General features: G+C 64.1%; 1 protein-coding gene across 1 annotated transcript; it reads right to left on the bottom strand.

Moving 5' to 3' along the window:
• Nucleotides 1–981: 981 nt before the first annotated feature.
• Nucleotides 982–21098, bottom strand: LOC137230727 (uncharacterized). Its single transcript, XM_067750676.1, has 10 exons — nt 20910–21098; nt 19409–19513; nt 16278–16320; nt 11835–12063; nt 11403–11565; nt 9226–9508; nt 5312–5509; nt 3816–3948; nt 1448–3450; nt 982–1098 (listed from the first exon to the last, which is right to left on the bottom strand). The coding sequence occupies exons 1-9, from the start codon at nt 21096–21098 to the stop codon at nt 3291–3293; spliced, it is 1503 nt and encodes a 500-aa protein (XP_067606777.1). The 3' UTR covers nt 982–1098; nt 1448–3290.
• Nucleotides 21099–21117: the final 19 nt, after the last annotated feature.

Genomic DNA, 21117 nt, shown 5'->3' with positions numbered 1-21117 from the left:
GGCCAGACTTAGTGAGTCCTGAATTCTGGAAAAGCAGGACATTGTAGAGGCAGGGAGTGGCAAGAGGGGAACCTGGGGCCTGGGTCTTTCCGCAGAGGCAGGCTGGTGACAGCCCAGGGCCCTGCGAATTAATGCCCGGATAGCAGAGGGCAGGGCTCTGCCCCCCCGCCCCCACCCAGGCCAGCCTCCAGCAGGTCTTCAGGTGTGGCCAATGCAGTGGATGGCCTTGTGACCTGGACGCACCTGACCTGGGGCCCAAGTCAGCCTTCCCATGCCCCCCCCACCTCGTGCTCCTGCGCTGGTTAGGGAAGCAGAGTAGCCAAGCAGGCTGCCTGGTACTGGCCGCGGGCAAGGTCGGCGTGTGGCTGCCAGGCCCGGCGTTCTCCACAGGTGCTGCTGTGAGGGGCGTGGCCAGCAGGTGAGTGGGCAGAGGAGCGTGCAGGGGGTGTGCCCAGCCCAGCAGCCTGGCACCAGAGGGCCCTTTGGCACCCAGAGGCTACTCCCCATGAGAGTGCCCTTGCGAGCTGGCAGGGCAGCCTGGGGTTGTTTAACTTCACTTTGCAGTGAAAGCCACAGGTACCAGAGCCATTCCTGAAGGACTTGAGGCTCCGGGTCGGCCACAGGCCCCACCCGGCCGGGGCCAGGAGTGCCAGAGGAACTCAACACCTCTAGGAGGGAGCGTGCATGGTGAGGTCCCAGGTGACGGCGCGCTGGTGGGTCAAGGGTGGATTCAGCCCTTCGGAGGGTGCGCCAGGCTCAGCAAAGCCGCTTCCCAGGGTCCAGGGCGCTCATCAAGAGCGGGGCTGGTCTGGCTCCCCGGGCACTGACCCAGCAAGGACAGGGTGACGGCAGGTGGTGGGCGCAGCAAATTGCTCCCCAGGCTTTGGGGACGGGAGCTCTGAGCGCAGGTGAAGCTCGGAGAGGGAGGAAGGAGGCCCTGCTGTTGGCCGGACCTGGCTGCCTGACCGCGAGCGTCCACGTGCCCTGTGGTCTACCCTTACTCCAGTGCCGTCTGGGCGGGAGGCTCTGATGCCCCGTCATCGGCACCGGATGTCCTGAAATGAGGCTCGCTTGGTCCCTGCCCAGAAGATGCTCAGTCTGGAGAGGAGAAGATGCAGAAGTGGACAAGGGCGCAGGGCACACGGAGCAGACCGAAGAGGGTGCAGCTGGGGGCACAGCTGGGAGGATGGGGGGCTTCCTGGCACATCCCCCAGTTGTGGGTGCTCGCGTGTCACTGTGCGGGGTGGGCAGGAGGCCTGCAGGAGGCAGCCGTGAGGATGGGCCAGACTCTCCCCAGCTCTGCGGCTTGGCCTGGCAGCTGCCCCCTTGGGGGGCGGGTGCCCACTGGGGAGGGGTCCCAGGCCCTCTGCCTCCTGGCCTTGGTGCCATGCCCAGATCCCCGGGCTGCCCTGCCCCCCCCCCATGGCAGAGGGTCTCTTACCCCCACCTGGTAGTCGGCACAAAGTTGAGTTTTCTATTTCAAGTCTGTCAGGAGCCTCCAAGACCACGGTGGTGCCCTGTCTGTGCTCCGGTCCTGCCGAGGGCCTGGGGTCCCCCGCATCGAGGAGAGACCCCTTGGGGCTCTGGCGGTACATCTTGGGTTCTGTGCCCTTGGGGGGTGTGCATGGGAGGAGCCCTCACCAGCCCTTCCACGGGTGATGTCTCTCTCGGCCCCTGGGACCTGCCTGCCCTGGACGCCCCTTGGATTTCAGAGACACGGGCTGGTCCCCAACCTTGAGCACCTGCTCCCTTGGCTGCCTTTTGCCCCGTGTCTACAGGGAGGTGTTCAAGTCTCGCCCTGATGCCTCCACCCAGGGACAGGCCCTGGCACCTGATATCTGACAGACACATGAATAACTGACCCCCGACACCCCATTGCACTTCTTCTGCGGAGCCGATCGCTGTTCTAAGCATCTTATTTATTAACTCATTTACTGCTCAACCCAACCCTTCCGAGGGGTGTTAGGGACGTCCACACTTCACAGTCAGGGAAACCGAGGCTGAGTGGACTGCCCAGGACAGCACCGGTAGTGGCGCTGGGGGTCTGCTTCCTGACCCTCCCCGCCGAGCCTACGCAGGAAGAACGGCCGGTGCATGGGTCCCCCTGCGTGAAGGCGATTTGAGCTGAGACCTGGGGGGAGGAGGTGCTGTCCCTGGGAGGAGTGGGAGGGGGGCTTCCGAGGGGGGGGGCTCCATGTGATGGACCACCAGTGAGGGGGATGTGGCCAGGGCCCCGAGCGAGTGGGCGCCGGGTGGGACGCCCTGGGAAGGGGTCCGATTTGACGCTGGTGGAGTTGGGGGCGCAGGAGGGCTCTTGGCAGGGGAGGCCCGAGTGCACGCTTGGGGACCGTCGTGGCTGCCATGTGGAGAGCTGACTGGGGGTGCGGCCGTCCACGTGAGGCTCAGAGCCAGCTCCAGGAGGGAGAGGGGCATCCTGAGGTCTGGGGACCCTGGTGAGGCCAAAGGGACCAGTCACGAGCCTGACACAGAGCCTGGCCAGGCTGGAGGAAGGTAGCAGGCAGGGTGGGAAGGGCTCTGTGTGTTGGGGGGCCCCCGCAACACCTCCTTTGGCCGACCCGCGAGGGCCCGAGTGAGTCTGCGCGTGGTCCTGCAGGGGCGCGCCACGGGGGCGGTGCGCACCGAGCAGCCGTTCCCGCGCACACGCCTCCTCTTTCACTTACGAGCGGCTCTCCGAGGATCCATGTGTTTCGTGGGTCTCCCCAGGCCAGCCTGCTCCATATCTGGGCCCTAGCTCAGGGAGGCGGCAGTCAGGGGTCCAGGGTTTGGAAGGTCCCCAGACACTGTGGTTTCTGAGCTGCCGGGGCAGAGTGGGAGCCTCGGGCTGCCCGGAGGGCTGGGCGGACCCGGCTGCAGGGCCAGGAGGACCAGGAAGCCATGGGGTCGAGGAGAAGTAAGGCGCGTCTGGCACGGGTGTGTGCCCAGGGTCCAGCGTGTGCTGCTGGGCTGTGGCCCGGGGCCAGCCTGGAGAGGAGGCTCTGGGCCCTCCAGCCACGCCTGGCTGCTTGAGCTGGCCCACTGCGCTGGGCTCCGCCTGGCCGGGTTACAGCTGGGTGCAGCCGCATGCCCTGGTGGGCGCTGCCCGGTCCACCAGCCCAGCCTGGCCCAGCAAGTCCCGTCGGTCTGGCCCGGGCTGCGCTCCTACAGTCAAGTGGATCCAGCGGGCTGATTCGTCCACAGCATCAAATGCAAACCAGCCCCGCTTTCCTGAAGCCGCCCGGCCAGCCCCAGCACAGAGCATCCTGGTGGATGCCAGAGAGAGGCAGGACCTGTCACCGGTGCAGGGGGGAGGCAGGAGGGTGAGGTGAGGCTGCAGAGCGGGGGCCCCGGCTCTCGCTGCGCCGGCCTCGAATGCTAGGCGAGCTGGGGCCCGAGCCGGGCAGGCGTCGCCATTTGCCTGAAGGGTGTGGAACCCCAAGCACCGTCCCGTACCTGGCTGGCAAGATGGAGAAGGCGGGGGTCATGTCTCTTGGGAAAGATGATGCCTCTGCTCTGTTCCAGGCCCACAGGGAGCCCCGAGGTTCCCAAGCGTCCCTGGCCTCACAGGGCCTGGAGCAGATGCCCACCTTTCCCTGCCTGGCCTTGCGGCCTCTGCCACATGGCTCTTCCCTCTCCAGCCAGAGCTGGGCGTGACTGCAGTGGGCAGGTGGGCGGACCCACGCCAGCTGGACAGGCTTCCCGCCCACCTGCAGCTCCTCCCAGCATATGGGTTCCTGCGGCCACGGGGCAAAGCCACGGCATCCGCAGGGTGTGGGGAGGGTCCCCAGCAGTCCTCAGGCTCCTGGGCGGCCTCTCACCTCTCAGATATCCACGGCGTGGCGGCCACGTGGGGGGTGGGAGCCATCTTTGCCCTGGGGGCTCCCAGCTTAGAGGAGGAGGGGCTGCGACTAGGTGTGGTGAGGCATCGCTGTTCGGGGGATGGGCCGATGTCTAGGACCCCAAGAAGGTGAGAGTGGGGGAGGGCGTGGCGGCACCAGGGGATGGGACAGAAGTAGAAGCTGGGGTGTGGGGTGCAGCCCTGGCTGCCTGCACAGTCACCCCAGAACCCTGGGGAGTTTGTGGATGAGGCTGGGGCAGGGAAAGGGCGAGTTCAGCTCAGTTCCTCAGAAAGATGGCGCCTCGGACCTGGAGGGGTGGTGGTGAGCATGGTGGGGGTCGAGGGGGTGGACAGGCAGGGCCAGGCTGGCAGGAGGCTGAGGGACTCCAGCCATGGGAACTTGGCCGGTCAGCTGTCCCTCTGAGCCTCAGTTTCCCCATCTGCACGGCGGGCATCTCCCCATCTGTCCTCTCAGGGCTACTGTGCGCGTGCGGAGCGTGGACCCCAGGTCCTGAGGACGCCGGCTGCCTGCGGGGGCAGCCGGGAGGAGGGGTGGGCGCTGTCACCGGGAGGGTGCACAGGGGCCGATGCGTCAGGATGGCAGAGGGAGAAGGCAAGGGCCGAGGGCTTGCCCCGAGTCCTCCAAGCAGGTGGGGTGGGGGCATCCCGTTTTACAGATGAGCGGCTGAGGCTGGGCCCGTCTGCCCTTGGTCCGCAACGTCCTCTGGCTCAGGTGCCCCTTGGGCGTACCTCTTTCCCCATCGGCACCCATGCCCCCGCTCCTGGCCCAGAGCCTGGCCAGGCCATTGCATGAGCGCAGCCGGCCTCCCTCGGCCCTGGACCAGACCGGCCAGCGTTGAGGCTCACTTGTCCAGCAGCCTGGAAAGCCTCCAGCGGCCCGGCCCACCGGGGCAGTGGCCACACCGAGTCCCCTCCCCCGGGCTCTGTAAAGGCACATTCCTGAGGCTGCGGGTCAGCGGCCCCCCTCGGTGGGGCCTTAATGAAGAAGCAGAGTCTGGAGTTGTGTAATGGTGACAGCTCGGAACAGCCCTGCTGGCCCGGGGTTGGGGGTGGGGGAGGCCCTGGGCGTGGTGGGGTGGGGTGGGACGCGGCCCTGCCCTGGCCCCCCACCCCCGCGACCCCCTAGCTCGTGGTCTGTGGCCACGGAAGCCCCGAGGCTCCTCACCTCCCCCGGCCGGGCAGAGGCTGACCGGGCCTGGACTCAATTTATCCCAAGTGCGCGTGTGTGTGTTTTTATACTTCGTCACTGAATCCCGTGCGTAGTGAATTAATTTCCTGATGTAGTAAACATTTCGGAAGGCCAAGATCCTCTCCCTCCTGTCCCCACGCCAGCAAAAGTCCCCGAGCCCGGTCCTGCCTTGCCAAGGGGGGTTGATCCTAATCCTGGAGGTGTGAGCTCTGGCTTCAGGACCCTCTGGTCGGCCCCCCAAGCCCCCAGCCCCCAAACCTCCTCACCAGTCCTGTTTCCTTTGCAGAGGGTATTGTCATCCTGGGGGCAGCGGAGCTCCCGGGCCCCCCTCGGGCCAGGAGCAGTCAGAGCTGGTTCCCAGGCCCACAGGGCAGTGTTCGAGGGGGGTTTGGTGCAGGAAGGCCTGAGTGGGAATCCCAGCTTGGTTTCTTCAAGCTGTGTCTCGTGGCCAAGGAGCAGGGCCTCTGTGGGAGAGACCCCGGGGGCGAAGTCGGTGGGCCCAGCCAGCTCCCGGAGGCCATCTAATCAGGGCAGCTTCTCAAGGTCACGGCGGTTCACGGCAGGATGGGCAAGGCTCCTAGTGGGAGCTGGGCCCTCCTCAGGGGGTGCAGCCTGGGGTGCTCTAAAGGCAGAAGCTGTGGCTGGGCCTTGGGGTCCCAGCGGCCTCTGAGAAGGGGGTCCTCTGTGGTCTGATGGTCGAGTCTCTGTCCAGGGCAGGATTGCTAAGGCCCAAGGGTGCCCACCTTGCCCCGGAGTAGCCCCGGGGTCCCCGGCTCTGAGGACCCACATCACGTGGCTGTACGTGCCGACCTGCAGCACCTGCCACCCCGGTCCCACTGGATTCTCCAAAGGACCTGGGGAGGGATGGGGAAACTGAGGCAGAGAGGGCAAACAACTGTGGGCAGGGACCACGGTGGGCCTGGACCCAGCAAACTGACCCCCATCGGGACCTATTTCTACTTTGCAGCCTGGACTGCGGAAAGGGTTACCCCACAGCAGTGTGTGTGTGTGTGTGTGTGTGTGTGTGTGCGCGTGCGCGTGTGCGTGTGTGTGCACGTGTGTGTGCCTGTATGTTTGTGTTTTTATGTGCATGTGAGTGTGTGCTGCATGTATTGTATATTTGTGGGTGCACATGCGTGTTTGTGCGTGTGTGTGAATGCATGTGCATGCGTGTGTCCGCACGTGCATGCATGGGAGTGTGTGGGCGTGCCTGCATGTTTGTATGTGGGTTTTCATGGACACATATGGGTGCACATGTGCTTTTTAATGTGTGCACGTGTGTATGTGCGTGTGCATTTCTGTGCCCCTGGCCCCGCTCTGTTTGCACTGCTGTTTTCTTATACATGTTTGGCATATTTTGCTGCTGAGTTGGGGGGCAGCGGTTTGGGGGGAGGCTGAGCAGTGGGGGAGGGGTTGTTTATGCCAGTCATCCACCCAGGCTACACATTCTTGTGGTCGTGTCTTTAACTTGGTAAAAATTTGGGAAATTTCTAAATAAAACAAAACAAAGGAAAAACATTTTCAAAAGGATTTCAAAATCTGTGCTGCCACTTCCCCCAGTAACCAGACCCGTGGGGCCTGGGAGACACCCCTGAGTGGGGAGCAAGGGCAGGAAGAACTTTCTAACAATCGAAGAGTCACGCTAGGAGAGGATGAGCTCCCCGTCAGGAGAAGAAAACAAGCCGCCCTGAAACCCTCCCCGTCTCCGTGGCAGCATCCAAGTTGTAAGGATTAGGGGGAGAGGTTTGAAGTCTGCCGGTATATGGTCGCGAGGCAGGGGTTCCTGGACCTCAGTCCCACTGAGGCCGGTGGGCGCAGCAGGGTGGCCAGACCGGGGGGTGGGGGGGCCCTGCAGGGAGCTTGGCCATTGGTCAGGGCAGCTGAGAGGAGATACTGGGAGACAGGAGAGAGGGCGGCTCTTGGTGGGGTGAGGACCTCAGGGGTGGCCGTGCGCTCAGGGAGGGCAGTGGCTGGGTTTGGCCACTGACTGACTGGGGAGGTGCTGGGGGCGGGGGCGCTGGGCCTGGCCATAGGCTGCGGGCAAGGGGCCCAGCTGACGACGGCCACTGCCTCCCTGGCGGGTGGGCAACTGCTGGGGGCTGAGGCCGCTGGAGGGGGTGGTGTGGGCCGCTGCTGCCCCTCCCCCGGCAGGAGCTCCACAAGCCTGTGGGTGGATTGCAAGCTCCCAGCAGGTGGGGGGTCGCTGGAGGGCCGGGCCCTCTCCACTGGAGGCAGGGGCAGCCTGGGGGCTGACACCAGTGGGGACCAGGCTGGTGGGGGAGCAGAGGCAGAGTCTGGGGGCTGCAGAGGGGGCCTGGGGGCAGCGGGAAGGCAGGACCTCACAGGAAGGTGAGTGAGGCCATCGAAGTCCAGGGTGGTCTGGGGGGCAGGGCCAGGGGCTCCCACAGGACCGGGAAGTTGGGCTGCTGGGGGAACAGGGAGGTTGAGGGGGGCTGGGTGTCCCATGGTGACATGGCACGCACACTGGGGCACAGTGGGGTCCAAGCCCCTCAGAGCTCTCCTCTCAGTGATGTGCTCTGGTCGGGCCCCACCTTTCCAGGGTGGGCTGACCTGTCAGGGCTAGGGAACACCGCCCTCTGGGGACCCCAGGGAGGGGGCAGCCCCGAGTGGCACCTACACAGCGCCTTCTGGTCCTGTGGCCCACCTGTGTGCAGGCTGGCGTCCGTGATCGGGGCTGGCATCATCGAGGGCCTTGCCCTCGGTCAACCCCACCGCCCTGAGTCAGTCCTGCTGCTCCCAGACACGCGGGGAAACCCCCTGAGGCGATCCGGGGGCCCTCTGGGATTTCAGCTTTCCGTTTCCCAATCAAACCTATTTGTTTACCAGCGAGTTTTCAGCTTGTGACGGCTCCCAGCTTCCCTCTGGGATGGGTGGGCAGTGCTTGGCAAGGAGATGTTAGCCCCAAGGCCCCTGGGCACGGCTGACCTGTCCCCTCTGCGCCACCCAGCTCAGGTCCAGGCTGGCAGCTCAGAGGCCAGGCGCCAAGGGAACGCAGGACGCCCCCCAGGGCCGCGTGTCTGGGAGCTGTCTGGGCTGGGAGCCACGAGGACTCCACGGGCCTGTGGCCAGCGGCGGCGGGCTGCTCCCACAGCTCCGGACGTCCAGGGCCCGGCCAAGTCTGGCGGCTCCTCCCTGGGCACACGCCCTGCACATTCCTGTCTCTGCCCTTTGCCCAGGCAGCGCCCCCTCCCCTCACCGTTGCCCGCCTGCCCTCCGGCCCACTCCCACCTCCTGTGTCCGGCCACGGGCCAGCCCGCGGGGCTCTGTCACTTTAAGAGGGCGATGCCCATTGCTGTGGTCGGTTGGGCGCTCCTAAGATGAGGTGCCACGTCTCCCCCCGTGGGTGGGGCCACAGCGAGCGCTTGCCGATCGCTGATTCGCGGCCAGGCCGGCTTTGCCCTCCGGCTGAGAGGGCCGCTGCTGGGTCTCCTGAGCCCTCTGTGGCTCCCCAGCACCTTGGTTCTAGGGCAAGCCCCCTGGCCCGGTGCTCTGGGCACTCAGCACCCTGCCTTCCTGGAATGCGTCCCAGTGTCCTGCCACCCCGGGCCTTTGCCCCTCTGCCGGGAGCGAAGGCTTCCTTCCTTCCCGCTGCCTGTCCCGCACGCCTTCCATACCCAGCTCAAATGTCAGCCTTGGTGCCACCTTCCCGCCTTCCCAGGGGCTCGCTTTTCCCTCCTCCGTGTCACCGTCTGTCTTGCTGACGTCCCACCTCTGGACCCTGATTCAGCTGCCACTTCATGAGGCCCCCTCCCCCGAGAGACCCCTTGTTGACCAGCGCTGGAGGTGGGGCTGTCACAGGTAAGGGGTCCCAGGCAGCAGCTGGGAACGTGGCCCACTCCGGAGGGCTCCGGGGGACCAGCTATGATCAGACACCCCTCACCGCCCGCTCGGGAGGGCGCCAGCCTAGAAGCTGGGAAAGTCCGAACCATGGGCAGGAGGTGGCTCGCGTGGGGAGGCTGGCAGCCACCACCTGGCGGGGCCCCAAGCGGCCCCTCGGCGGGGCAGGGCGCTGCTCCCATCTCACCCCCGTCCAGCCTCCCCCCGCAGCCTTCCGCCTGGGCACCCCAGGGGAGACTCCCTGGGGAGACTCAGCTGGCCCAAAAGGGCCGGTTCTGGGGGGAGGGGTCCCCCCCCCCCCGGCAGCTCCCTCCAAACTCACCAGCATCCGTCTTTTCGCATTGGCGATTGTTCTCTGCGTCTCCTTGGTGCTGGGTGTCGGCACGGAGGATGTCCAAGGGCAGGGCAGACTGGGCCCCGCCCCTGGGAGCTCGGTGTGGGTGGTGAGGGCCGGTCTGCTGGGGAGGACACGGGGGAGGGGGTGCAGGGAGAGGACACGTGGCTGAGTGGAGGAGTACATGAGGGCCTGAGAAGGCCGAGGTGGGCAGGGAGGGAGGGTGAGCCGGCCCCCAGGTGGGTGGGTGCCCTGGGCAGGGCTGGGGCTTCTAGAAGGAGACGGCGGGCGGGGCGGGGGACATCCAAGCCGGCCTGGGCGGCTCCTTTCCCACCTCCGGGAGCTCGCCAGGGAGGCTGGAGCCTCACCCCTGCCAGCTGCCCTTCGGCACCCATGTGTGGCCCAGGCCCCGGGCTCTGCTCTTCCTACAGACTTGGGAGCGGAGGCGGCTCTGGCCCCGCTTTGCCAAAGCCCCTCTGGCTGCTGCCCAAGGATGCGCTTGAAGGGCGGGCGGCGGGGTGCCGTGGCAGGTGGCAGGTGTCTGATGCTGGACATGTCTTGAAGGCAGAATGACAGGCAGGTGTGCAGGACCCAGACTGGCTCTGGGGATCTGTCACGAGCAAGGGGCCGGCTAGAAACTGGCCCGAGGGCTGCAGCAGAGGGGTGAAGGGAGAGGGTGAAGGGAGAGGCGTGAAGGGAGAGGGTGAAGGGAGAGGGTGAAGGGAGAGGAAGCCGGGCGTTCGGCTTTGGGTGTGCTGGGCTGATGCCCTGCAGTGGGGCTGAGTGGGGAAGTGGGTGTCGGAGTTTGGAGGCCGGGAGCCTGGAGAGATCCAGGATGCGGCCCCACGTTGGGAGTTGTGAGCTTGGGCTGGTGCCGAGAACCCCAGGTAGATATGGCTGCAGAGAAATCAGGGAGGCCAGGCCCCAGCTCCCTCGTTGGGAGGTCTGGGGGTCAGAAGAGACCGGCAGAGCCCCCCGCCTGCCCTGGAGTCCCCTTGCCCGACGGCCTAGCCATGTAGCAGGATGCTGGTGTCACGGCAGGAGGGGGCGGGGCCCGCTGGTTGTGGGGCTTGCCTGAGGTCTCGGTGCTGGGGTGGGGATCACACCCCTTGGCACCTTCACCCCGCCTTTGCACCCCCAAGCCCTGACCTCTGCCCACTCTGGCTGCAGAGGCTCACCCACGTGGGGGGTCTGGTGGCCTGAGACTTGGAGTCAGGTCTCTTCCTTGCTGTTTGGGCACCCCCCAGAGGGTGCCCCTGAAGGCAGGACCGCTGGCCCCCAGACCTCTGCCTCGATGTCCCCACAGGGCCCTGGGAGGCGGGGCCGAGCTAGTGCCACGGCAGCCTCGAGTCCCCATCCGGCTCCAGGGTGGCCAGGCCCCCATGGAGGGGCTGGGGCAGGGGGCCCGGCCAGAGCTGACAACAGGCAGGCCCTCTTCTCCTGATGGTGCCACAGCCCGATGCCACCTCAGGTGGGTGCGAACCTGGCGACTGCAGCCTGGCCCCCGGCTCCCCAGTGCCCCGGTCCCGGAGGGCTCCCAGCAGGCTGTACCGCCAAGACCTGGCCTCCGGGGCCCAAAGCACGTCACGGGCACCAGTTTTCGATGTTTTAAAAATTGAGATAGGGAACTCCCTGGCGGTCCAGTGGTTAGGACTCCATGCTTTCGCTGCCAAGGGTGCGGGTTCAATTCCTGGTTGGGAACTAAGATGCCACAAGCCACGCAGTGTGGCCAAATAAAATAAAATGAAAATTGAGGTAAACGGACATACAACAGTGTATTCGTTTCAGGCATACATCGTAATGATTTGACATACGTTTATACCGCAAAATGGTCCCAGTAAGTTTAGGTAACTTCCATCACGCACAAAGCTGCGAGCTTTTCCTTCAGAGGAGGAGGCCTGATTTTGATTTCCATGCGCATGCAAGGCCTGTAGGAGTCTGAGGCCGGGGCAGCATGCGCCCCTGACGACAGGAGGGGCCAAGCGCCCTTGGGACAGGGTCCCCCGGCCTGGCCAGGACCTCAGGGTTCTTCAGCAAACCTAGGAGGCGCGCAGGCAGAGACGTGGGCGGAGTGCGGCTTCTTCCTATTTAAACTAAAATAATGGGCTCTCGGCCACTAACTGAATTATTTTTTGGCTGGCTTGGTGGCCCCAGGGCCTCCTCACCGACCCTATGAGCTGGATGGGGCTCCATTTCCAGGTGGCCCCAAGCAGCAGCATCTGGGGAAGCCGGGGCACGTGGTACGGCAGCAGGCTGGCCGGTCTGCTACTGGAGAGGCTCGGGGGCGGGGGCCACTGCCCAGTTTCCAGGACCCAGTCCACCGCTGTCCTGGTGAGCCCCAGAGGCCAGAGGCCAGAGGCCCCGCATGCACGCACTCACTTGCTCACCCAGGTGGCCGCATCCTGTGGGCCCCTGTAGCCAGGACGTCTGCTGGGCTGTGAGTCCCAGATCCGGGGTACCCGTCCTGTCCACTGAGCAAAGGACATCACCTGGCCCCACAGGTGCAGAGAATCCAGTAAGGGAAACAGGGGCGGGAGGGGGTGGCCAGAGCCGGCGCCGGGGGTTGTCAGTTTTTCTGCTCCGTCTCTTGCTTGTACCCCGTCACCTCCTTCAGCCTGAGGGTCATGCAGCCCTGGCTCCCCCGCCAGCCTGAGCCCCCAGGGTCTGCGGTCAACTTGGACCCTGGTTGGTCCACTTCATTGGCAGCCGTAGCTGCCCTCTGTCCCCTCAGCCCACTGTCCTCCAGCCGTCCACTCCTTGGGCTCCTGGCCCGGGGCTGTGGCCGGTCGACGTCCAGGTTTGCCTGGGCTGTTGGTTCTGGGGGTGCTGGGTGGCAGGCGACAGAGGCTGGGAGGTGGCTTCCCTGCACGGGCGGGAGGCGGGCAGCCCAGCCCGCACCCCGCAGTCCTCTGGCCCTGGTGCATCCAGCCCTCCCCTGGGACGGTATCCGCTGGTGCTCGCCGGGCCGGCAAGCCTGCTCCAGGGGCCGTGGCCCGGACCCTCCGTCTCTTTCCAGATGGCCTGCTGGGAGGGTTCTGGGGATGCTGCCCCTAAGAGGCTGCTCCAGGGGGCTGTCCCTGTCCCCAGGCAGCAGGGCTGCAGGTTGGTGAGCTCCCCCGAAGGCTCTAGGGGAGGGGCCTCCCTGTCTCTTCCAGCTTCTGGGGTTAACTGGCATCCCTGGACTTGTGGCCGCTTCACCCCAGTCTCTGCCTCATCATCACGTGGTACCCCCTGTAGGCTAAGCTTGGCCACTTGTGATGGCCTTTAGGGCCACCAGACAACCCTTTCTGGCCCCCCCGCCCCGGGCTCCTGCCCTCCATCTCTGGGCAATCCCTCCCGTGGTGCAGGAGACTCCCGGACTTACCTTCTCGCCCAGCGCCCCTCTGACCTCCGAGCTTGGCTCCCTGGCCCCCCACTTGTCTTCTCAGCCCTCTTAGGGATCTGGAAGCATCTCAGACCCGAGCCGCCGTGAGCGGGGCTGCCGCTTCCCCAGCGTGGATGCCATCCTCCGACGTGTCCCTCTGGAACAGTACCAGGATTTCTGTTGCTCAGGCCACAGTCCTGGACCCCCGTTTATCGATGAAGCCCTTGGATTTCTTATTAATTTTGTCTTGCTTTATTAGTTAGTTTTAGTTGTGGCCCAGAGGAAGAACGATGACACGCCCAGGGGGTATCTGGCAATAGAGTGTTCTATGTATTTCATCAGCGTGAATCAGGCATTGGTGAGCTTTTCCCGTCAGAGGGCAAATATCTTACACTCTGTGGGCCCCACGGTCTCTGGGTCTGTGTGGCAAAGCCTCAGCTCTCCCACTGGGAGCAGCCAGAGGCACCTCGTACAGAACGAGAGGTCACGTGCCAGTGAAAGGGCATTTACAGAGACGCATGGCGGTCACTCAGCCCGCCGGCTGCCATCCGCTGGCCCCGGCCTGGTGCAGGCCATCAAAGCAGCTGAACCAGACACTTACAGCCAAGCTAAATCTCAGAGAGGCACTTGGCCCCGGCAGTTATGGTGGCCTAATCGCCACTTTTAAACACGATACCGCAGAGTTTCAAGAGACTAAGGGATTTCCCCACAGTTTACACAGAATGAAGAGCTTTTCCTATGTGCTTAAACGATGAGCTTTTCTAACTGCACCGTAGTTAGCTCCTGGCCAGATCTCCACATAAAAATCTCAACATAGATTAAGGCAAAGTGGATTTCATTTTCTTTCCGTTGTGGTAGAATAGACACAATAAGTACTTTCCCATTTTAACCGTTTCTAAGTGGCATTAACTACACTCATAGGGTTGAGGGACCAAGGCCGCCGTCCACTTCCAGAAATTCATTCATCCTCCCAGATGGGACTCTCTCCCCATTAAACACTCACTCCCACCCCCTCCCCCAGCCCCGGGCCCCCACCATCCTCCTTTCTGTCTCTGAATTTGATGACCACGGCCCCTGGATGTCATCCCCAGAAGATCACCGCTCACCTCCTGGTGGCCACATCCTACGGCCCCGTGTGTCACACCCCCCACCCCCACCCCCGCCAACCTCTCCTTGGCGTAGGGACGGCAACCACTCCTCTCTCTGTCCTAACGCTCCAGCTCTCAGAGCCTGCTCTCTGCTCGCCGGCACCCTCTGGGCCATCCCACCCACGCCCCAGCCCAAACACACCTCCTAGACCCACGGCTGCGGGTCGGCAGCTCCAGGCCGGCGCCCCCGGATCGGCACCCCATCGGCTCTGCTGAGACTCCACCGCTGATGGCCTTGGTTTTCCCAAAGGCCCTCTGGGCATTCCCACCCACCAGGCCCTGAGCAGCGGCTCAGCCCACGGGGGCTCCTGCTGCCCCTTGTGGCCCGCCCCCCGTCGCCGGATCTGACTTTCCCTGGAATCTCCTGGCCCCTCCACACCCCCTGCCATCCACGGTCCACTCTGGGCGGTCTTGTCGCTGCTCCAGACCTTTCACAAGCTTTTTAGAGCCCCCGGCATGAGGTTCAAACATAAGTTTCCCACCGTTTTCGGACCTGAGCTACAGAGGGCCGACACAGCCAAGCACTCCATCCACAGAGCTGGGCCACTTCGGGTGGACCCCTCTCCACTGCGCTTCTGATGGCCCTGCATCTGCTCGCTGGTGCCCACTCCCCACGTGCACCCCCTCCCAGGAGGCTTCCTCTCCTTTGATTTGTTTCAAAATAATGCAGGGCTTGGGGGAGGAAAGCTGTGGGCCCATCCACACCTGGCGAAGCTGGGGTGAAGCCGGCGCCCATGTCGGCCATCGGATGACAGGTGCAGGGGAGTTCGCTATTCTAGCCTCTGTTGAGCGTTTGAGATTTTCCACCAGAACCTGGGGGGAAAGCCCCGTATTCAAATACCTTTCTAGGGACTGAAAAATGCAAGTTTGGGTATCAACAAATCTGGGGGGGCGAGGAGACTGGCAGGACCCTGAAGTGGTGACAACATCTGCCTGGTGACAGGGACAAGGGGGCATGTGACCTGAGCAAGGGGTGGCCGTGAACACTGCTCTGTGGCCCCGCTCGACCCACTTCGGGGCCACGTGATGCTTGAATCTGGGGGTGCCGACTGGTGGTCTTACCTTGGAGGAAGGCACCAAGGTAGCCGGCCCTGACCACCTGACGTACCCCAGCCCGTTTCCAGCAACAAGCCCTCCTGTCGCTGGGTGCGACCCATCCAGCCTGCCACAGGTCCCAAGGCCAAGGGTTCTGAGGGGCTGCGGCTGAGCCGGGAGCAGGTGGACCTCAGGGGAGGGAAGGAGATACCCAACATGTGGGAGACCGGTCCTACCCCCTGCCCCGCCCCACACTGCCCACTGATGCCCAGGCCACCCTATAGGCATGGCCTCTGAGCTCTGCCGCAGTCCAGGTCTTGGGGTAAGGAGCTGGGGCACAACTGCGGGGTTGCTGAGGGCCTGACCCTCCTTCCCAAGCCTGGTGGGAGCCTGGGGCACCGCCCCACCCCTGCTGAGGCCCCCAGTGCAAGGAGGACCCCGCTTGGAGGAGGTGAGTTTCAGAAGTTTTTCCTGCCTCTGCTGGGGACAATGCCTGAGCTGCCAGGGGAGGGGGCATCTCTAATTCTCGGCCTTCAGGCTGCAGCAGAAAGGGAGTTGGGGCCCCAAAGAGCCACCTGTTTCAGGGGGGTGGGGAGTCTGGAACCTCCAGCACAGGGCCTCAGGTGGGGGGCTGCCAGGGAGCCCAGCTGCAGGCGGTGGGCGCGGGCATATCCGAGGGTGGGTCCCTGCAGGGGAGGCTGTGCAGAGGGGCCGTGGGAGAGCTGGAGCGTCTCACGGCCACAGGGCCTATGGCTCCCAGCCCCTTCCACCTGCAGGCCACCAGAGGAGGTCCCCACGGCGCTGGGCCTGGGTTGGAGTCTCGGGGAGGGACAGTCCCTCCAGACGACCAGCTGTGGCCGGGGATGCAGGCAGCATAGGGGTCCCAGGCTGCCGTGAATCCCTCCTCCCTGGGACAGGCAGGGCCTCCAATGCCTTCCATGCTCCCCGGAGCCTTCTGGGGAAGGGAATGGACACAGCCCTGGACGCCCTCAAGCGGGTCCCATGAAGCCAGTGGCAGCCTGGGCTGTCCCCAGTCCTTACCGTGTCCAGGTGCGGGCACGTGCGTTACCGCCGGGCACCGCCCTTGGCCGTGGGAGGGGCCCTCAGCTGGGGCTGCCAGCCCAGCCCTTCCTTCTAGCTGCCTGGGACCACTTAGGGGCTGGGTCCTGAGGCTCCCTCCCGGAGCAAGCGCGGCCCTTTCCTACCCTCTCCGAACCTCCCCCTCCATCAACACTCTCCTCCAACGCTGATGGAGCCCACACAGACGAGGGTCTGGCCTGGGAGGGGGAGGGGCAGCTGCAGGGCCAGGGAGCCTGGAGAAGACTCCTGGCCCTCGTCCCCGTGGTGTTCTGAGCATCGGGCCCTTCCCTGGTTTCTGCCCTCCCAACTCCAGCTCCTGGGGTCAGAGGTCAAGGCCCAAGCATGGTGGCCTGATGGTGGCGGGGGCGGGGGGGGGGGGCGGTGCGGCAGGGACACTGGAGGGCATGCAGCACCTGGGCCCAGGACTCGGGGCACCTGCAGCTGGGGGGCCTGGGGCTGCAAGGGGAGAGGGTAAAAAGGGGTACAGATGGGTGTGGGGGAAGAGAAGGGGGAGGAGCTCCCAGGTCCAGGACTGTCACAAGCTCTCCCAGGAGCCCAGTACTCTGGCCCCAGCTGCTGCACCCCCTGCCTGCCCACCTGCCTGCCCGGCAGCCAGTGAGGACTTGAGTGAGGGGATTACCTATAGGGACACTGACACCTTATGGAGAGATATTTAGGAAGAAAACCTGAACCTTCTGAGGGCTTCTGCTGGGACAGCCATGGAGCCAAGTAACAACTGAAGGTCAATCAACAAACACTGAGTAATTTCGGTGCTCCGGGCAACACTTTTGGGGGCTGAGGGTGGGGTGGACCTGAGCAAAGGCACACAGAGCAGCTCGTCTACATGCGGCTGGATTTCAGGATCCCCAGCTATCTGAGAGCAGCCACACATGTCCCAGGCTCTCAGGGTTGACACACTCCCGGCCACAGCACTATAGATGGGGTTTGTTCTGCTCCCCAGCACCCCCTGAGGGTGCCCCTACAGCACTTCTGGCTGGTCTCTGCTTGATTACTCCCAGCCACGGGGAGCTCACTATCTTTGCTTTCAGCACATTCCTGCACTGAGGGGCCATGGCTCTTGGCTGGTCCTTTTGTCTATGGAGCTGAGATCTGCTGCCCATGGTGCCTGCCCCGCCCCTCCTATCATGGGTCCTACATCCAGGTGGGTCTGCTGTATCACCTTTATCTGGGCCACCCCCTAATGGCTGGGTGTGCTGTCCTTGCCTCAGACTCCAGCTGTAGAACAGGCCAGTGGAGATGGAGTCCTGCCCCCCCCCAACTCACCCCCTTCTCCCTGTACTTTGCAGAATGGCCAGGGTCCATCACATGGTCTCAGTGTTGACCACCATCACCCCTGGAGCATCCCAGCCTCTCTCCCACCCTTGCCCTCAGGGGCCACTCTTGCCTCTGGCCTGGACTTGGTGGTGGGGACCGGCTTGACCCTGTCAGTGGGACCTGGGATGCCTGATGGAAGGGGCTGGCCCCTCTGCTCCACCCCCGCCCAGGTCATCCCTTTCCCAGGGCCTTCCCTCGGGGAGCTGGGCAGGTGGCTGCCCCATGCACTGGCCAAGGACATGGAAGACACCAAGCCACAGAGTGAGGCCCCAAGGTGGACCAGCGGCCCGGCTGTGGCCACCTGGGACCCAGCTGCCCGCAAAGGCCCCCAGACGGCACTGGGGGTTACAGCAGTGGCCAGTCCCGGGGTTCTCAGGACCAGGGCCTCCATCTGGACCTGCTAAGACAGGGCTGCTGGTCACAGGGTGGCCCACGCTGAGGGGCCTGGCGGACAAAATCCTGAGCTGGATGTGAGGTGTGGGCGTGGGGGCCCGAAATGCCGCCGGCCACCCTGTGTCCTTCCATGGGGCTGGCCGGCAGCCACAGTCAATGCAGCGCCTCCCAAGGAAAACATACAAACACACAAACACGTGCGGACAACACACAACAGCCCTCCCGAGCGCCTCAGAACTGGTTCAGGACAATATTTGCTCTGAACCCAAACCCGACACCCCAGCTGGCTGCATCCCCCGGGGCCACACGTGGGGCGGGTGGGACAGTCTCCAGATAGACCCCTCCCCTCCCCACCACGCACACAGGCACGCATGAAGCCTTACCGCGGACCCTCTGCGTGCACGGGGGCGGACAGGACCCTGGACCCGAAATCCTCTGGATGGGAGACGGGAGAGGCCCGTCTGGGGCCCAGGGCGGGACCCCCAGACCCGGGCAGTCGGATGCATAAAGAGGAGGTGGTGGCTCTCTTCTGGAAGGTTCCATCCCCTGCTTCAGTTGTCCCCTGTTGGGTTTGGCGGCTGGCAGCCCCCAGCCTCATGGGGAGTCTGAGCGCGGGGTGGACTGTCCTGCTTTCATCCCTCTCCAACCCCACTGGCCCAGACATGCAGGGTCTGACCTCAGAGGGCCTCACCAGGTCCGAAGAAAAGAAGGTTCTGGATCCTTTTGGGGGGTCAGAGAGCCCTGGGGGAGTCTGGCTGACTCCAGCCTGCTCAGCCACTAAAGACCCTGGCCCCTCCCTCAGGGGCACCCTCTGCACCCCACTCCCAGAGCCCTTTTCCCCAGCAGCACCTTCTGGAACAGGCAGAGATGGCCCATGTCTGCTGAGCCCCAAAGCCACTTTTAGAAAGGAATGTCCAGCAGGATGGTGAGTGCTTCAAGGCTGAGCCGTGAAGCGCCCTCGGGTGGGTCCCCCTGTTCCATGTCCTCAGGGCCCGGAGGAACGGTCCTGCTCTCGAGCCTTGAGGGTCCCCGTGGGGCCACCCCCAGCCCCCATCCTGTCCCTTCCCCCGGATGGGGGTCCACACTGCGGGGGGGCAGCGGCCCAGAGTTGTCCTGCGCGCCTTCCAGATGATGGGCCCAGGCTGCTCCATCGTCTCTCCAGATGCATCCCCACAACCCTGGACCACGAGACGATGGGGGAGGCCCCCTGAGCCTCGGGGGGGGGGGCCCTCCTTGTCCCAGATGGAGTCTCTAAGGCCTGTAGGCCAGGAGGGCTCAGCACGACCAGGGATGGTGCACAAAAAAGTCCAGCCGAGAAAACCAGCAACAGGGGAGGGAGGGTCCCGGGACCCCCAGATGGGGGCCCACAGAGACTTGCAGGTCCAGCACCCCAGGAGGGCTGGGCCCCCCCGGGTGGGGGGTTGGGGCACTGGGTTGCGGGAGACTATCAGCTACTCTTTCCAACCTGGTCACCAGTGGAAACAGTAAGAAAGGGGGAGGCCGAGCCCAGGCAGACAAACTCACTCACTCGTTCATTCATTCACTGATTCACTCACTCACTCACCGTGTACTTGGCCTCAGTGGATACCAGACACTGTTCTAGGTGCTGAGATAGAGCCGTGATCGAAACAAAACCCACCTGTGAGGAGCTAGCGCTCCAGGAGCAGAGCCTTGGGACGCCCACCCACACCCACAGCACCCGGACTGCGCTGGGCCCGGCTTTGGGGATGGGACTTCCCTGCCATCCTGTGACACCAGCCCTGCCCCCGGCCGCACCCTAGGAACAGCTCCATGCTCTGCTCAGGCCCTCACTGACCTGCCCTACAGCCCCCAGTGGCTGTGAGTGACGCAGCTCCCAGCTGCCCTCAGCCTCTGTCTCCCCCTCCAGCCTCCTGTCCTCCACCAAGTGGCCCAGCCCCACCTGGGCAAAGGGGGCGAGGGGGCGGGACAGACAGGCAGCAAAGACAGGCCCCTGGCGCCAGTCCTATAGCTCTGCTCTGTCGGTGGGCAGGGGAGGGATGGGGTGAGCTCTGGGGGCCTGGCCGCAGGCTCTGGGCCCCCCCAGGGCAGGCGTGCAGAGGAAGGGGAGACAGGCTCAGGATGAATGAGGTAGATCAAAGGGACAGATAAGGCCACGCAGAGCAGGGTCTAGGAGCATTTAGGACCTGGGGAGGAGGGGCCGCGGCTCTGCGAGCTGCTTCACCAGGCCAGCCCCCTGCTGACTGCTCCAGGCTCCCACCACTGGCACACGGAGGCCGCAATGGGGTCTCGGCAGCTGCCGGCAGGGTGAGGGGTCTGAAGCCTGACACCTAGCTTGTAGCCAAATCAGATTCCCCCAGCCCTGAGAGAGCCCCTTCCCCCCAAGACTCAGTTTCCCCACCTGTCAATGGGTGCAGTGCCCCACCTGGCCCCCACTGGGTTAGAGCTAGGGTAAGGGTTAAGATTAGGTTTAGGGTAAGGGTTAGGGTTAGGGTTAGGGTTAGGGTTAGGGCTAGGGTTAGGGTTAGGGTTAGGGCTAGAGCTAGGGTTAGGGTTAGGGTTAGGGCTAGAGCTAGGGTTAGGGTTAGGGTTAGGGTTAGGGTTAGGGTTAGGGTTAGGGTTAGGTTTATGGTTAGTGTTAGGGTTAGGGTTAGGGTTAGGGTTAGGGTTAGGGCTAGAGCTAGGGTTATGGTTATGGTTAGGGTTAGGGCTAGGGTTAGGGTTAGGTTTAGGGTTAGAGTTAGGGCTAGGGTTAGGGTTATGGTTATGGTTATGGTTAGGGCTAGGGTTATGGTTATGGTTAGGGTTAGGGCTAGGGTTAGGGTTAGGGTTAGGGTTAGGGTTAGGGTTAGGGTTAGGGTTAGGGTCAGGGTCTCCCACAGGAGTGAGGAGGATAGGGTTAGGGTTAGGGTTAGGGTTAGGGTTAGGGTTAGGGTTAGGGTCAGGGTCTCCCACAGGAGTGAGGAGGATTGTAAGAGCTCCAGTGGGGCTTCCTGGGAGAGGTTTTGGGTGAATCTGTGGGGTCTCAGTGTGTCCTCGGCTCTGGGGCACAGGCCTAACCTCCGTGGCTCAGTTCCTTGGGCTACTCTGTCTCACGTGTCCTCTGAGCACCGCTCTGGTCCCCACCTCCGACAGGCATCCTCTCCTGAGCTACACGCTCAGCTGTTCTTTTGGTCTGTATGTCCTGGAGCCGGAAGTCCTGTCACGCGTGTCCCCCTGGGGCAGCTCCTTCCGGCCCCCGGGCTGTAACGTGGGGCTGCCCTCCGGGCCCGCTCCCCCTGGGGCTGACGTCAAGCGCGTCTTGGGTCTTACCAGGCCCCCTTCTGATGGATTCTCACCTGCAGCTCCTCCTTGTTGGAAGCTCCTGCCCCACTGAGCAGCTGGCCACTCTGCCGTCTCTCCCCCCACCCGACAGGGTCCGCTGTCACAGCATCTCTTGGCACATCCTCTAGCTCCCTCAAGGCTCTGTCCAGCCCAGTCTCTCGCACCTGGACCACTGTACAGGCTCCTGGCAGGTCCGGCACCATCCCTGCCACCACCCACCAC

Source organism: Pseudorca crassidens, chromosome 9, assembly GCF_039906515.1.
Source record: "Pseudorca crassidens isolate mPseCra1 chromosome 9, mPseCra1.hap1, whole genome shotgun sequence".
NCBI classification, from domain to species: Eukaryota; Metazoa; Chordata; class Mammalia; order Artiodactyla; family Delphinidae; genus Pseudorca; species Pseudorca crassidens.
Note: the sequence above shows the minus strand (reverse complement) of the source record. Positions and strands in the feature narration are given on the sequence as shown.

Excerpts from the sequence above, each read along its gene's own strand:
- LOC137230727 (XM_067750676.1), bottom strand. The coding sequence starts at position 21,098 with ATGGTGCCGGACCTGCCAGGAGCCTGTACAGTGGTCCAGGTGCGAGAG. Across the intron at positions 19,514-20,909 it reads CCAACAAGGAGGAGCTGCAG|GTGGGGCTGGGCCACTTGGT; the intron begins GTGAGAATCCAT and ends CCCTTTGCCCAG. Across the intron at positions 5,510-9,225 it reads ATGCGAAAAGACGGATGCTG|AGGCCCTGCTCCTTGGCCAC; the intron begins GTGAGTTTGGAG and ends TCTCTCCCACAG.